We start from the raw sequence: 18,006 nt of genomic DNA, 5'->3' as shown, positions 1-18,006 counted from the left end.
TCATCCCAACTTTTAGACGATAGAATTCTAAAAAACTTCGCTCAATTTTACACAATTTCGAGTTTATTTACAATATTCGCGCAAAACTGGCAATGATCTCATACAAAACCTAACAGCATAATAGCCATTGAATCAAATGTGACAGTCCAGAAACAACACCCATGGCCATAAGCAATCAAGTATTACCCAACATCCATCGACAGATGAGCTGATAACAAAACAAGTATACACCACCCAAAAAAAATAGCCGGATCAGGTACAATACTGTGTTTTTATTCAATGAACATGAAGCAACTTCTTGCTGATATACAGTTACCCAAAATCATACTATCTAAGATCGAGCTAACAGCCGAAGCCATCACCGTGCCCGTGCATTGCAGTAGCATCCTGACCAATTTCAGGTCCATGATAATTACAAAAAATAAAGAAACAACCTCAGAGCTCATCATGGTGATTTCCGCTCATGAGGGTAGTTCTCGATTGGTGATCAAGAAGATATGCAGTAGCTAATGATGCGTGAAGAGCAGATCCATAAGGAAGTGAATCTTCGTTTATTTTGAAGTAGGGAGAGTGAACTGACGCAGGCTTTTCGTTTGTTTCGCTCTTCATACCGAGGAAGAAGAAGTAACCGGGTATTACCTCTTGGTAAAAGGAGAAATCCTCCGAACCCATCATTGGTGGCATCTCCTTGATATTACGAATTCCAAGCATGTCCCCTGCGACTTTTAGAAAGTGCTCGTGCAAGCCCTTGTCGTTTATGGTTGCAGGAAAGAAAGGTTTTTCTTTTACAAGGAAGTCAACGGTCGCATTGCACCTTTGAACTGTGGCTTGCCCAACTATTACCTGTTAGCAAAAAGCATTAGCCCGTGTGTTGAGAACAACATGAGAAGGTTGAGACATGTGACATAACAAAACCTTTTAAGAATAAGGATGATTAAAAACAAAACCCACTGTATGTTGGAAACAGACTAAGTGGAAACAAATAATCAGGAACTGATCTTAGTGTAGCTCTCTCTCCCAAGCACAAATGCTGAGAAAGGGGTCTTAAAGATTTGACAGTGATATGATTACTATTAGACCACAGATACCATTTGCTACAAAACTGACTACTGCGCTCAATGAAAACATTTCAGAAGTCCAAAAATGGTTTAAGGTTTCAACTATTTTTCTACCTCTTCAATTCGCTGCCTGAGTTGCTCAAAGCTTTCCTTTGAGAAGGCTCGGAAGGTTCCCCCAATGGTGACAGAATCTGGTATAACGTTGAAAGCACCACCTCCTTGGAATTTAGCAACCGTTACCACCTGCAAGTACACGTAAAGTATTTAAACCTCCTAATGATATTGGGACTGTGGAAACCAAATGTAATGCTTTTTCCAGATAAAAAAAAAACCTTGGAGCATAAGAAGAAGTGGATGGAATTCTCAATGGGTCAAGAGTGGCCATCTTAGAGGCGAGTCATGCCACCTTATTACTAACGTTTTCCCTTTCCAATTAAAAGCACATAAGATATCCTAGTTTCTAAATGAGTTTAAGAGATCTGTTCAGCAAGTTCTTGCTGATATCCCCGGTACCCTGAAAACATTAATGTAACAGAAGAAATCACGACGTTCACATGTCTGCCTCGTAGAACCTTCCCGGTGATTTGCTGAAACCACGGTTGGGGTCTCAGCTATTGTCGCATTTGTCAAGTATGGTCTACCAAGTACACATCAGTGCTAGTCCTATCACTTCAAACCCAACAAAGGTACATTTTTCAAAATCCCATACCCCAAAAAATAGCAGCCTTCTGCATGTTGTCATAGTCTGGTAATAACAATAGTAGTTAATGGACACAAAAACTATAGCTGAATTCATACTAATAACAATATTCAAAAATGAATGTGTCGCGTAATATACAACTGCAAGTCTGCAACACCAATTTTGCAGATACTTTGGCTCAATGTACAGCCACAGCATTCCAAACTCTGCAAAAATTCAGAAGGCATGAGGTTAGTCGGAAATTGTCGTGTACCTGAGCGTCCAGCGGATCAGCTTCTCGTGAAACAAGATGCTGTAAGCTGACAATCACATTTGAAGCTGCTAAAATTGGATCAATTGAGTGCTGAGGAATGGCCGCATGACCTCCTTTCCCACTAATTACCGCTTCGAAAAAGCCACTCCCAGCCAACATTGGTCCAGGTTTGGAGGCTACTTCACCTAAGGGCAAGTCATGATAGACGTGAAGCCCAAAGATGGCTTCAACATTCTCAAGTACTCCAGCATCGATCATTTTCATTGCCCCTCCACCTCCTTCCTCTGCCGGTTGGAAGACAAGAAGAACTGTTCCCTACTGACCCAAAAAACAATACAAGAGAAATAGACAATTTTAATATATCCATCAGAGATGAAGAACATATATATTTCGAAGAACCAAAAAAAGAAAAAAAGAACATATAGCCCCCATAAAAGAAAAATTAGACAATAAGTCATAGAGGAGCTTGGAGCATGATTGTTCTCATACAATGGGCAATTGTAGAACTTGACTATTTTATTTTGATACAGTCCCAATTTGACAGTTAGATTAGTGTGATTGTTCTCATACAACAGGCAATTGTAAAACTTGACTATTTTGTTTTGATACGGTCCCAATTTAACAATTAGATTAACCCGTTAAAGATGGTTGGTAGAGTCCTTTTTCTTATCAAGTCAGTGAAGGCCACCATTGCACTGTATGGCTTTAAATGAAAGCAGACGAACTAGATTTTCAAGGCATCAACTAGAGAGAAAAGCAGAAGTGTTTAAGACCTCAACTAGAGAGAAAAGCAGAGCCCAAAGCTCAGCATCAACAAAACAAAAACCACTGCACCCAGTGTGACTCTTTTCTGTAGTGAAGAGACCAAGAACTGAAGTAGATTCAACACACCATACATCTTTCTAAAGTTAAGAGTCTGTAATTACACCAGACAGTGAATACCCATATGGGTAAAGTCATCCCAACCAATTCTCAAACTTATAATCACCAGTCCATAAGGACATCTTGCAAGTAACTTCTTCATACTTGAAATCTACCAACCGACACAACCCCCACACACAAACCACCACCACCCCCCCCATATTCCCTGAACCAATTGGCTAGGGATTCACTATTGCTTGAATATAAAATCTTGTCCTAATCAGCTGAAGGTTCTACAATACAGGTAGCGCTACAAAGATTAAGGCTAGACTCTAAACTCATTTCTACTGTCCCTCAAACAAGAGATTCTAATAAGTTCTCAGATGATTAGCCACGTGAACAGGAGTCAAAATAATGGAAACAATAAGAGAAAGACAGAGACAAGGGCAAACGGAAACAGAAACTACACAAGGAACTCATATGAAAGCTCTTATGAACTGCACATCCTACATTTTCATTGCTATACGTTCTAAGAGTCGGAAACAGGTAGCACGTGAAAAGCCCAAGAAACATGGGCACTTTAACCAACAGAGAACAGATAGTTCCATTTAGACAGGGCGAATAAGTAGTGAGCAAGTGTAGCAAAATGGACCTGTAAGAGTTCCTGATGCTCTTGAAGAATCTTTGCAGCACCAAGAAGCATCGCAACATGGCCATCGTGCCCGCAAGCATGCATCTTTCCAGGATTTTTACTCTTGTGCTCCCATTCCACCATTTCCTATAAAAACCACAACTTCTCGAACATCATTCACAGCACATACCCGAAATTCCTTTGTTTCGCATTATTTAATTTGATGATTTCGTGCAACAAGGACCAACCCAAACCAAGAGAAAGAACCCTTACCGGGGCTAAGCAACACTAAACGTATAGTCCCACAAGGCAAGCATTTTTTCTCTCTTTTTTTTCCTGTTAAATTTGCTCATTTCACCAAAAAGAGCAAGTAGCTACAAACACACCGGGGCATGCCCCTGATGAAAATCAAACCACATGGCAAGCAAATCAAAGCTGCCCACAAACCATAAAAAACAATCAAGAACCCCTACAACCTCTCAGTTGCTTACGCTTAACACTTTTGAAGAAAGAGACCAGCCTCCACAACAAAGCCAAAACATCTCCCAAAACAACAGAAGAAAAGGCTAAACTGATTAAAACATAACAGTCATATCATATGTCCATAGCAGCAAGCACAGGCTCCAACTGCCCAGATTTTGTAAAAACAACTGACTATCAACTTCTCAAAGGCGCAACCCAAGAAATCGAGATCAACACTTCAGAAAACTCAACCACTCCACTACCCAGTAAAGGGGGAAAAAAACCATTTATACAGTAACCGCAAAACCCAGAACAAGAAAAATGCAAAGAATGGGAAAGAAACCACAAACCTGCATAGCTAAAGCATCCATATCAGCCCGAATCGCAACAAAAGGGGGCCTTCCTGTACCGATGAACCCAACAACGCCAGTAACAGCAACTGGGTACTTATAAGGAATACCCATCTTATCCAACTCTGATCTGATAAGCTTGCTGGTCTCAAATTCCTCATAACCCAGTTCAGGATTCTCGTGTATCTTTCTCCTAACACCCACAATCCAATCAAAGACATCTTTTTCCTTGGCGTACTTGAGGAAGCTTGCTGTGAATTCGGAAAGCCCTTGGGAATCTACGAAAATGGGTATTGCGTTGGACAGTACAAGGGTGAGAATCACAACGGCCCAGCCGGCGGAACCCATATTTTTTTCCTTGGGAATTGAGCCGTGAATTGCTTGTTGCGGAGAGAAAGAGGAGGCGAAGAGGGAATTGGATTTTTATAGCAAGACAGAAATGGAGCACATGCTTGATTAATTTACACTGTTTTGAAGAGTCAAGACGGTTGAAGAAAATGGGGAAAATGTGGGGAAGATAGAATGTGTTTTAAGGGGAGGCTCCCATCCAGTTTTTAGTGTCCAGTTTTCTGTCCAGTGTCGGCCGGATGGACTTTTAATAATAATTGAATCGTTTATTTTTTAAAATTTGTTGAGTTTGCTATTCATGTTAAATATTGGCTTAGTCGAACATCGGTAGATAAGTGATTAAAACAGATTTGTATAAGAAAAAATGTAAAACTCAAGTTTCCAATTATTTTTTCACCCCATTTTTTTTGTACAATTCTGTTTCAATAACATATCTGTTGATGTTCAATAAAATTAATTTTTTATGTGAATAACAGACTTGACGAATCTTACAAATCGAAAAATTTTGATTATCATTGTGGGCCTAAGATGGGCCCACAAAGATTCGGACAGAAAACTAGACATAAACGTTTCTCAAAGAGTGGATGGGAGCCTCCCCCTTCAAGTGGGGCATCTTCCGTGTGGCGTGGGTGTGTCCGCTTTTTTGGCGGTATCCGTATTCAATCCCCCACGTGATGAATATTATTATATTAGGTGTATTTTACACTTTATCCCCCTTTAGCAACACCTCACCCTGTCTAACAAAAAGTAAGGAATTCGGCCCAGGATATGTTTCGACGAAAATTCATTCCCAGGATATGTTTCGACGAAAATCCTATATGCCGACCAAAAATATAGAGAAATCGTATATACAAGAAAAATAAGGTGTTTAGATCAAGCATCCTACACACATCGGATGCTGTTGATTCTCACGCCGGGCCCCTTGGTTTTTTTTTTTAAAAATTTTTGGACGGCTCGGATCGGCCGTCCGGTGGCCGGAGACGGCTGCGCGCGGCCGTCGGTATGCTCCAATCGGTGCAAATAGCACTACTCATGTTTTGATAATGGGAAAATGACGGTCAATGACGTATTTTGTTAATTAATACTCGTTAAAAATATTTTTAGCATGTCTTTGGCAGGTATTAGTTATCAAAACACGTCATGGGCCGTTATTTTCCCTTTGATAATTAGACCCCGTTCCAAAAACCTTCTTAAAAAATAAGCAGCTTATTTCACATTTTCAATTTATTTTTGCATCGTATAAAATATCTCGATATGATATTTCAAACAAGATCCATATTGTATATTTTTATATTTCAATAAGTCCATAATTTTTGAGCTTGAAATTGCCTTATTAAAAAATAAGGATTTTTTTTGCATTGTGGAACGCAGCCTTAATATTCGTTAAGAATATGCTGAGAATGTTTGTTAATGCTGAAAATGTCCTTAGCGGGTATTAATTATCAAAACATTTCATTGGCCGCCACTTTCCCAAAAAGTAACAATACACCACCTTAGGTCCTATTCTCTTGAACTTAGGCTCGGTTCCGAAAACCAAAATAAGTTCTTATTTTTTAAGAAGGCAATTTCAAGCTCAAAAATTATGGTCTTATTGAAATCTAAAAATATGCAATATGGATCTTGTTTGGAAGATCTCGATGAGATCTTTTATACGATGCAAAAAAATTTGAATAATTATTTTTCATTTACTTTATTTTTGAGTTTGAAAATGTGAAATAAGCTGCTTATTTTTTAAGAAGGTTTCTGGAACGGGGCCTTCTTAAATTTAAGAGTTTTGTTTTTATTTGAATTTTTTTCGCATTTGTTAGTTTTGCCTCAATTTTTTGCGCTAAAAGTGGTTATTTCTCAAAATACTTGGGTAAAAGTAAAAAAAAAAAAACTTTTCAAACCCACAAAAGTTTGGCGCTAAACTAATAAATACAAAAAAAATTCAAATAAGAACAAAACTCCCAGAGTTAAGTTCAAAAGAACGGGGCCTTATAGTTTCAATCAATGTCAACCTTGGTCTGGCTGTGGGCTCTGATGTGTCAAATGGGCCGGGCCGGGCCGACTCATACAGTTTCATCGCTAACATGTTTTCATGTTGTGCCTAGCCCACCCATGTGTGTACGGTTTCAATACTTATGTGAGTGTGTGTGCATTTGCATGTGTGAAAATGAATGTGATTATATAACAATTCTAGGCAAATGACTGATTCAGTGCCAACAAATGGAAAAGAAATATCAAATTATATGAAAAATATATAAAATTTCAGTACATTTTTTTGAACCCAGAAAGTTCGCTTAAAACCCTCAAACTCTAGTGGAGCCACGTGATGATTTATCAAAAATGGCTACTTTAACACATTCTCTTCACTTCAATGGGCTCCCCATATGGCTAGACATTTTGCCTCGGGCCAACTTCACTAGCTGCATTAACCTAGGAGAGGTTAGGCAAATCCTGCAAATGGTATGAGAGGTCCAGATTTCTCCATTTCACTCAGCAAGGTACAAATCTAGCCTTGATGTACGGATAGATAATGGAATATAATAAAGAGCATGATTGGAATATAAAGATGAAAAAGTGAATAGTGAAAATTAAAAAGATGTACTACCTTATCTGGTCTTTTGATCAGAAAAAATAAAGAGCAAGGTTGGAGATGCTCCAACTTCCTACGAGTAAATGCATAGGAAATGCAAAGTCACACAACAAAGGAAGCAATGGTTGGGCTGGCCTCTTCTCCTTCATAAGGCTTTTGAAATTTCATTTACTTTGTCAAACAATAAGGCTACAACTACCACAGTGGCAGAAAGGACAATCAACCAAGTACAGTATGTTTAAAAAGGGAACACAGCAACAACGGAAACCACGGTGGCGCATCACACTTGTAAACTTCCAATGGCATTATTTGTTGACTTTTGAGGCCATGTTTTGGCTCCATCTTGTACACATGCAGACTTGCATTTACTCAGAAGATTTGGCATGCACGTGGGTTGCATTGAATGCAATTGATTCTCCCATGTGGGTAATTGAAGTCAAGATTTGGAAAATCCCAGGCGTGGATTTAGAGCTCTGGCATGGTTTGTGGACAGGAGAAGGTTTTGCCTATAAATTGAGTTCCTGCCATAACATTTGTATCAGTGTAAGAAAATCAGAAACGTATCTGAGTTTGTATTTTGTTTGTATCAGTTGTGAGTGTGAGTTGAGTGATTTATAATACTCCTCCTCCTAAATGTAATTTGGCTGCCCCCCGTGGCCGTACCTAATTCATAGGGAACCACGTAAATCTTTGTCTCTGTGTTTGTGTGTGTGTGTGTTCTGGTTCGATCTTTTGTTTCCGCAACATTATTGACATGAGAAATGATGTTACAAATGTTACACTGAAACGGGTGTGAGACATTTGAATTAGAGATGCCAAGTTGACCTCAAGTATGAGAACTATAACACTAGGACAAGATACAACACGAGGGTTCTAAACTTTATGAATCACAAACCAAAATCATATCAACATACCTAAACCATGCTTCCTTTGGCCCTCCTTCTCTCAAAAGCCAAGAACATTAGGAGCAATTTCTAACAACGGCCCCAATGCGTTAGGAGCAAACTTTCTTGCAAAAAGAAAACAAACTGAAGACGGCTGGTTATTGTAAATGCACGTTTTGCCTTGGAAAATTTTCTTGAAAAACTGCTCTTTAATATCAGCCTTCCCAAATGTAGCCGGATGAGCACCGCCCCTTGACCAGTCCACCCAAGTGAGACTCCTATTTGCTAGCAAACCAGGAGATTGGATGCTAAGCATGGTCGGGAAATAGTGTTCATCCACATAACAAACTGGTCTGCAAAACTGTTCGAACTTCAGGTAAAACTTTTTATCTTCAACAATGTCAATTGCTAGTTTACGGTTAATCTCAAACCACTGGGAGCCTTTACGCCATTCAGTAATGTTGACCTCAGGTGCCATGCCTTCGTTATAGCGTCCTCTTCCATATGGTCCAACTTCATCAAATGAACCAATAAAGCTATACTGAGATTCTGATATGTAGTGATAAACAATGGTGAAGTTGTGGAGGGGAATGCAGGCCTCGGATAGGAGGACAAACCATTCGTTGGAGATATCTAGTAATGCATTTGCAAGGAGTCTTCTCTCAGCATCGCACATGCTCATCATTCCCCATTCAGCAACCTACATGAACGAGAGCCCAAGAATAAGAAGAATAACAGCATCAATCAGTGATGAAAATGAAGAATAAAAGCATGCCAAATATGTTTTTGGGGAACTTGATAAATAAGGAAAACTAACTTCACAAGTTAACATGAGTGCTGCATTATTGTACACCGGCACAGGTAGCAAAGATGATTAAAAAACTAGTACAAAATAGCCAATATGATGCACACGGTGTTGATTTTTTGCTTCCTAATGCAGATTGGAAACTTGATAATTAGCTTACAGAAGCATGTAGAATGGTTCACGGTGAACTGCCTAGCATATAGTTTTGCTGTAGTCCAACAACTAAGCCTTATGTGCACTGTATTATTGGCCTGAAAATTCTTGTTTCACCATGCATAGCTCACCGCCGTCCTCAAGAACTCTGTCTAACATGAATATCTAATACATTGGATGCATATAGCACTGTTAGATGATGGATCTATTTGTATCTAATGTAATTATGTGTCTTATCATGTAATTAGTTTAAGTATCTAGGACCGTAGTGCAATTATTATATAGCTTGTATATATATATATTTTACGTTGAATGAAATTAATCCTAATGGGTTTTCTCTCTATTACGATTACCTTAAAATTGAACATGGTATCAGAGCGATAGAACCTGGCGACCTACGACGTTCTTCTCGTTGCTGCGTGAACAGTACTGAGTGAACAGCGTTCGTGAACAGTGCACGTGAACAATATCGTGAACAGTGTCGTGAACAATACGTGTGAACAGTGTCGTGAACAGTACGCGTGGACAGTGCTTCGATCAGTCGGGGCTTGCCGTTGCCGTCGATCAAATCTACTGCTGTTGCTGTCATTTCTTTCTCGCCGATCAGATCTATTTTTTTTCTTCTCTCACGAAGTTGCAACACTGTTTCAGTCAGATCGAACGTATTCAGTTGATTTTTTTGAGGTTCTAGGGTTTTCGGAACCTTTATTTATTGCTTTTGGAGTTCTAAAGTTGCTGGGAGCATTGTTTATTGTTTATTTGGCATTATTGTTCTGTTTTCAAGATGTCAGAAGAGAAAAAACAGGCTTCCGCTAGTGGCAAAAATAAGTTGAGTCATGTAGGGACTCTGGATAACTCTCCATTGGATATTTGTCCCATCAAACTGGATGTAACAAATTATTTACTTTGGTCTCGTACTTTTACATTAGCTATTGAAGCTAAAGGGATGTCTGAGTTCATTGAGGTCCTGTTGCTGAGCCTACTACTGATGTTGAACTCAAGACATTTAAGTCTCGTCGATCTTTAGCCATGACGTGGTTGTTTAATTCTATGAAGGCTGATATTCGTAGTCCTTTCTTGCTTCTTAACACTCCATATCAGATTTGGACTATTGCCAAACAGACTTATTCTCAGCAGGGCAATGATGCTCAGTGTTTTGAGTTGCGAAAACGACTTCGTACTATGGATCAACACAATCGATCTGTTACTATTTACTTTGTTGATCTCAGTGAGGCCTGGCAAGAATTTGATTATTATCAGGGGCTTCAGACAGTTTGTTTCGTTGATGCTGGTGCTTGGTTAAAAAGAATAGAAAAAGAGCGTGTATATGACTTTCTTGCTGGTCTTGATGTGGAGTATGATCCAATTAGAGTGCAGGTGTTGGGTCGTGTTCCATTTCCATCTTTGGGAGAGGCTTATGCCATTGTTCAACAGGAAGAGAGCAGAAGGGGTGTTATGTTACAAGCTCCTACTTCTGATCGTTCTGCATTGGTTGCTATTCCGCAGGGACAGTTCGGGTCTGGCAGTGGAAAGTCTCAGTTTGGCACTACTGGTGGGACCATAGACCGTATGTCACTCCAGTGTGATTATTGCCACAACACTGGACATACTAAAGATTTTTGTTGGAAGTTACATGGCCGTCCCTCTCGTGGGCGAGACAGTGGACGTGGAGGTCGAGGTCGTGGTCCCGGGCGTTTTCAGGCTCAGGCACATGTTTCAGAGTTTGCTACCTTATTTGATTCTAGGTTCAATACGAGAGTTCAGTCACCTTCTGATTCTGTTGGCTGTTTCTCTCAGGAGGAGATGCAAGCTCTCAGGCGTCTTATGGCTCGAGCTGATTCTTCCTCTACTATAGCTCCTCCTTCTACAGCAGCTCCTACTGCATCCTATTTTGCTCATTCAGGTATTCCAGCTAGTGCATTTACTGCCTCCTCCGGTATTCCTTGGATTATCGATTCTGGTGCTTCAGATCATATGATAAGTTGTTCCTCTGTTTTTGATTCCTATTCTACTTGTTCTGGTAAGGATAAAGTTCGAATTGCCGATGGGTCATTCTCTGCTATTTTAGGGAAAGGTTCCGTTCGTTATTCTCCCTCTATCTCTCTTTAATCAGTTCTTCATATTTCAAATTTTGCCACTAACCTTCTTTCAGTTAGTAGTTTTATCCATTCTGCAAACTGTTCTGTGACATTTTTTCCTACTCATTGTATCTTTCAGGAATTGGAAACAGGGAAGGTGATTGGCAGTGGTAACGCACATGGTGGTATCTATTATCTGGAGCATGCCCCTCATCCATCTCAGCCATCTTTATCATGTGGACAAGCTCTACGGGCAGATATGAGTTCCACTCTTTCTTTGTTACATCGGTGGCACCGTAGATTGGGTCATCTCTCTTTTGGAATATTAGAGAAACTCTTTCCTACTTTAGTTAAACATTGTCCTAGGGATCAGTTTTTTTGTGAAGCCTGTGAGTTTGGGAAATATAATCGCTCTTTTTATTCACCTATTAATAAACGAAGTGATTCTCCATTTATGGTTATCTATTCTGATGTTTGGGGTCCTTCTCCTATTACTTCTTTAAAGAGCTATCGATGGTTTGTTACTTTTATTGATTGTTATTCTCGTGCCACATGGGTGTACTTACTCCAGTCAAAAAATGAAGTATTTTCCTGTTTCAAATCTTTTCATAAGATAGTGTGCACTCAGTTTGATACACATATTAAAATTCTTCGAAGTGATAATGGGACTGAGTATATTGATAAGATTTTTTGGACATATCTAGATGATAATGGTATTATTTTTCAGACGACTTGCGTTGACACTCCACAACAAAATGGAGTTGCTGAGCGCAAAAATCGTCATCTTGCTGAGGTCGCTCGATCCCTTTTGTTCACTATATATAAATGTTCCCAAATACTTATGGGGAGAAGCTATTTTAACTGCCACATATCTTATCAACCGTATGCCATTCAGTGTTCTTTTTAATTTTAAAACACCCATTGAGTGTCTGCCAAATAGTTGTCGGGTTACGACTCTTCCACCTAGGGTGTTTGGTTGTGTGTGTTTTGTTCATGCCCCAAAACCTTTTGAGGGCAAGCTAGGACATAAAGCCCATAACTGTATTTTTGTTGGGTACTCTCCTACCTAGAAAGACTATAAGTATTACGATCCTTATTCGAGGAAGATGTTTGTCTCTATGGATGTTACATTTTGGGAAACAGAGATTTTTTATTCTCCCTCCAAACCATCTCTTCAGAGGAAGCATCAGCAGGAGGAAGAGATGTTTACTTTTTATAATCATAGTGAGGGGGAGAAGGAAAACACTGGAGAGGAACCAATATCTGTTGAAAGGGAAACACATGATATTGGTGGTGACATTGAGGAACAACTACCTGCACGACTGCAGGGAGCTGGCTTACAGAGGTATGCTAGACGGAAAAATAGACAGTCTTCATGTGCGTTACCACCTAGTCAATCACAATCACCCACTCCAGTTCCAGATTCCTCAGCTGACTCTTTTGGTAATGATTCTTCTCTTATTCAACCCCTTCCTATGGATCCTGACAATCTTCCTATTGCTATTCGAAAATGTGTTAGATCTTGTACTCAACATCCTATTTCACAGTTTGTTTCTTATGATTGTTTGTCTCATTCGTACCGTGCCTTTGTCTCTTCTCTTTCCTCTATATCTATTCCACAGAATTGGTAGGATACATTCAAGATACCTAAGTGGAAAGGAGTTATGGTAGAGGAGATAACAGCTTTGAAACAAAATGGCACTTGGGATCTAGTGTCACTTCCAGGAGGGAAGAAACCAGTTGGCTGCAAGTGGGTGTTCACTATTAAGCAAAAGGCTGATGGTACAGTTGAGAGATATAAGGCAAGGCTTGTTGCCAGAGGTTTTACTCAAACTTATGGTATTGACTATGAGAAGACGTTTGCTCCGGTAGAGAAGATGAATTATGTGCAAGCTCTCCTCTCGTGTGCTGCCCACTTAAATTGGCCTCCTCAACAGTTTGATGTGAAAAATGCATTCCTCCATGGTGATTTAGAGGATGAAGTTTATATGGATATTCCACCAGGTTTCTCTTCTCCTGCAAGTGAAGGAAAGGTGTGTAGATTGAAGAAGACACTTTATGGCTGAAGCAGTCACCTAGAGCCTGGTTTGGTAGGTTTTCTAAGGCTATGTTGAGTTTTGGTTACAAGCAGAGCCATGCAGATCATACGATGTTCATCCGGTGAAGTAATGGTAAGATTGTTGTCCTTATTGTTTATGTTGATGACATAATAATGACAGGCAATGATATGAGTGAGATTCATAACCTAAAGTCTCGTCTAGCTCAAGAGTTCGAGATTAAGGACTTGGGATCATTGAGATACATCCTTGGAATGGAAGTAGCGAGGTCTGATAGAGGTATCTTTATTTCCCAAAGCAAGTATATACTTGATTTTTTGGAAGAAACAGGTATGTTGGGCTGTAGACCTGCAGATTCTCCTATTGAGGCGAATCATCATCTTTGTAGAGATGTGGGGGAGCGTACTGATAAGGAGAGGTATCAGCGACTTGTGGGTCGACTAATATATTTGGCCCACACTCGACCAGATATTTCTTATGCAGTAGGTGTTGTTAGTCAGTATATGCATGATCCTCTTACTTTACATCTAGATGCAGTTGATCGAATTTTGAGGTATCTGAAATCAGCTCCAGGAAAAAGAATTTTGTTCTCTAATCATGGCCATTTGCGATTGGAGGCATTCACTGATGCTGACTGGGCTGGTTCTGTGGATGATAGGCGCTCTACTTCTGGCTATTTCACTTTCCTTGGGGGTAATTTGATTACCTGGCGAAGTAAGAAGCAATCGGTAGTCGCCAGGTCTAGCGTAGAAGCTGAATATAGAGTCATGGCTCATGGTGTTTGCGAGCTCTTGTGGCTCCAAACTTTGTTACTTGATTTGGGGTTTGCTGACTGTGTTCCGATGAAACTCTACTGCGAGAATAAAGCTGCCATTAATATTGCTCATAATCCCGTTCAGCATGACAGAACGAAGCACATAGAGATTGATCGACACTTCATCAAGGAAAAGTTGAACGAGGGTTTGATATGTATGCCGTTTGTGAGATCTGGAGATCAGTTAGCTGATATATTCACAAAAAGCCTGGGTAGCAAGAGTTTTCATCCTATTGTGTTCAAGTTGGACTTGATTGATATCTTTGCACCAACTTGAGGAGGAGTGTTAGATGATGGATCTATTTGTATCTAGTGTAATTATGTGTCTTATTATGTAATTAGTTTAAGTATCTAGGACCGTAGTGCAATTATTATACAGCTTGTATATATATATTTTATGTTGAATGAAATTAATCCTAATGGGTTTTCTCTCTATTACGATTACCTTAAAATTGAACAAGCACATAATGGAAGTGACTGGTGTGAACTTAAAATAGTGGAACTTAACTTCCGACTTACAGTATATTTAATCGCATATTATCTGCGTATAGACTGAAGAACAAGTGGGATATATTATCAGAAGGCGTAGAACTTCTACGGAATCTTCTTTTTGGTTCCACATGTCCCACTACAGTCATAGCATATACTACTCACAAACTCATAGCAAACAGTAGGAAAATAGAAGCCATCAGCAGGGAATAAGTACAGTGTTTAAATATAGATTCCATCTTTCTCATGTCAATTCCTACTATAAAGCACTAAACACTTGATGCTTATATGATTAGCTATCGTGCCTAATCACTTTATGAGTGAAAACAGCAATAATAGGGAGTGAATGTTGGTGTGTGCACTAAAAACGTGAATAAGTGTCGAGCTTATCACTACCTTACATGAGTTTGACAGCTTAGAGTATTCCAATGTTATCCAGAACAAGAGAAATAAACATACGGTCAAGCATTTAGACTATTTTTCAAAGTCGCAGACCAAAATATCGATGGAATTTAACAGATTGAACCTCTGCGGGAGCAAGGTTGGCTAAAGAAGGAAGTGCCTGGCTTTTCATGGCGGAAGAAAACACCGGTAATTATAAAAATGGAAAAGATCAACGGCTGGGCCTAAGAAAGTATGTTTCAATACTTACTAGTGGACAGTACAACTAGTGGTGCAAAATCAGCACAGGGGAGTTATAACTGCGTGTCAAGTAGCTATTTCACAAATCCACAAAAGTTGAAACTTTTCAAACCACTGAAACATTATAAATCAAGAAGGGACAGCTCAAGGCCTCAATAGTTCTTGACTACATAGATCAGAGGGTAAAATAGATCTTAGTATCAATACTTGTAGAAGTGCATTCCTTCACATTAATCTAATAGTTCATTCGTTATTAAAGGAACTGAAGTTCAGAATGAAACTGATTATAATCACTTGAAACAGGAAGACAGGTAAATTTCCACCAAAAGGCAAAGGATTCTGCGTCCTTATGTAATTTTTTTTTAATCAACGGAGTGTCCTTATGTAATGTACTGTCCTGAATTACGTACTTAATAGAAGTAAGGTCCTTCCGAAAAAACCCATCTAAATCAAGCCCTCCTTAGAGGCACTTGTGCAGACTCGTTGATTATAAGAAAATTCTTACTATTTAACCAAGTAACACAGCTAGATTGAGAATCTGAGATCCAATCCTTTTGTGAGAACATTTGGCATGCAAAAAAAAAACTCATCTGTTTCTATTACACAATTGAAAGATTTAAGGGAAAACACCAGCTACTACCTATAACCTCAATAAATTATAAACTAGTGTGAAAAACCAGAAAAAATAATAAAAAAAAAAAAAAATAGAACTTGTGCATTGCATGTTGTGGAACATTCAACTACTGAACTACATATGACACCAGAGTAAACATTAACATAAGCAAAAAGCAAAGAGAGTTGTTAGTGATACCTGACTTGGGATTTGCCTCCGATAGAAAACCGACGAAGGCAAGAGATTCGTTTGATTATTCGGCAGTGAATGAATGTAGATTGAATAAAGACCTTTGTGCCCCTTAAAGAACCTTTCCCACAGTGGTGCCATAGGTAGTGATATTCTTGTCAAGAACATGAAAGCAATTTTAGGAGTTCTCTCAAAAGGGTATTTCTTAATCCGAGGCACAAACGAAGCACGCCAAAACAGCTCAGTGTCGCTCATTTCATGCATAAGGGTTGATGGAGGCCTAATCCAACTTTCTAAACTTCTTGGCTCCCCATAATAGGGCTGGAATGTGGACTGTATCACTGGAACAACGTTCTGGAATCCGAAATGCCGCACTGTGAACATACTTAGAATCGAAAATAGAATCCCCACACCCAAAAAGGCCAAGAGAAATTGCAGGATTCTAAGTGGAAAAACCTTAGTTTGGTTTGTTCTAATAATGGTAGCAGGGTCCTTTCCTTCCTCTAATGCCACTAGCTTTGATTGCATCTTCACCACACTTTTCAATGTAATGCGATAATGGGTTTTTTGAATTAGGGAATTTAAACACAACAACAATCAGAATTAGGACCTGTGGTTTACAAATTGACAAGGGTTTCTTTAACAGAAAATAAGCCCTTTGGGAATCTTAAACTCCCCATGATCACTGCCATAGGAAAATATGATAGATTGGTCTGTGATTTTACCACATGGGTATTCCAAAACATGCAAATTCGTTAGTAATTTCATACCAAAAAGGAAGCTTTTTGACATAATCAAAGTATTTCAGGGAATCAAATCTCAACCAAATCACGAAAACCCAAAAAACTGAGGTGGGTTTTTTCCTTAACCACAAGGGAATTTGCCAGAAAAAGAAATTACCAACCCAATGAACCCATAAACAGGAAATTTCCCATTCGAAACAAGATCTTGTATCTGATTTTGTTGCATGAAGTTGAAAGAAGAATGAACGTGATGAGACAGGAGAAGAAGAAAGAAAACGGTGGAGATTGTCGGGTAATGGAGGGGGTGCTACCATGTAGAGGTGTTCTTGAGGCCTAATTTACCAATAATCAAAGACGTTTGAGCGATAATGAGATTGGTTTCACACTTTTGGATTCGGTCCTTTAATTGCGCCAGCAGTTGGCAAATGTGGAAATGATGCTTGAAAAGGAGGAGAGAGAGAGAGAGAGAGAGAGAGAGAGAGAGAGTACAGACGTGGTAGAGAATTGGCGCGTTGGAAAACTTACGAGATCTCGCGGGGATTTTCTGTCGTTGATTTGAACGAAGCATTGCACCACATTTGTTTCCGAAAACGAAGGTTTTAAGAATGAGAAAAAAATTCTTTACCGAGACTCAGTAAAGAAGATTTTCATGGAGTTAGAATAATTTTATCCGTTCAAAAGTATTTTAGGCGATTCAGATTTTAAATAAATTATTCGCCTAAATAGTTTAATGGGAATAATTTATTTAAAATTTGGACCGTCGATTACCAAAATAAATGGTGAGACGGGATAGCACGAAAATCCTTTTTATGGATGTGAAAAAGGCAACCTCTTTAAGAATATTGAGAACAAAAAGGAATTTGAAGTTTTGAAATTGATTAATTATATTTTTATGATAATAGCAAAATTAGTAATAGTTAATGATAGAAAATTTCTCTATTACCCTTCCATGTTAAAAAAAGATAAAGAAATTAATTTTCGCGTTTCACTTTTGTAGACACTTTACTTTTAACGTAAAGTTAATAGCATTGACATTTTCTTTGGTTTTGTCGTAATGAAGAACTTGAATCACGATGAAATTTTAATTGAGCACAACGAGATGCACTACATATCAACACGCTACAAGACCATGTTCTTTGAAGTAGGTAATAAAATAAGATAACAAGTATTTTTTCTACTGGAATGATATGTACTGGTACCGATATGCGTCTCGGTATCGTTTCAAATTTACCACAATAAACATTTTACCATGTCCATAATATTGGTTTATTTTTGTCTATATTTAAAAAAAATGAGTT

General features: G+C 38.9%; 2 protein-coding genes across 2 annotated transcripts; both read right to left on the bottom strand.

Moving 5' to 3' along the window:
- Positions 1-209: 209 nt before the first annotated feature.
- On the bottom strand, positions 210-4,879 carry LOC131299245 (IAA-amino acid hydrolase ILR1-like 4). The gene is made up of 5 exons (XM_058324884.1): positions 4,316-4,879; positions 3,525-3,650; positions 2,012-2,326; positions 1,173-1,301; positions 210-843 (listed from the first exon to the last, which is right to left on the bottom strand). Exons 1-5 carry the CDS (start codon positions 4,661-4,663, stop codon positions 436-438), a joined length of 1,326 nt encoding a protein of 441 aa, XP_058180867.1. The 5' UTR covers positions 4,664-4,879; the 3' UTR covers positions 210-435.
- Positions 4,880-7,343: 2,464 nt separating this feature from the next.
- On the bottom strand, positions 7,344-17,160 carry LOC131299249 (glycosyltransferase BC10-like). Its single transcript, XM_058324888.1, has 3 exons — positions 15,975-17,160; positions 8,156-8,825; positions 7,344-7,762 (listed from the first exon to the last, which is right to left on the bottom strand). Exons 1-2 carry the CDS (start codon positions 16,491-16,493, stop codon positions 8,187-8,189), a joined length of 1,158 nt encoding a protein of 385 aa, XP_058180871.1. The 5' UTR covers positions 16,494-17,160; the 3' UTR covers positions 7,344-7,762; positions 8,156-8,186.
- Between the last annotated feature and the right edge of the window lie 846 nt (positions 17,161-18,006).

This window comes from Rhododendron vialii, chromosome 8a, assembly GCF_030253575.1.
Source record: "Rhododendron vialii isolate Sample 1 chromosome 8a, ASM3025357v1".
Lineage (NCBI taxonomy): Eukaryota > Viridiplantae > Streptophyta > Magnoliopsida > Ericales > Ericaceae > Rhododendron > Rhododendron vialii.
This window is presented reverse-complemented; position numbering and strand designations above follow the sequence as displayed.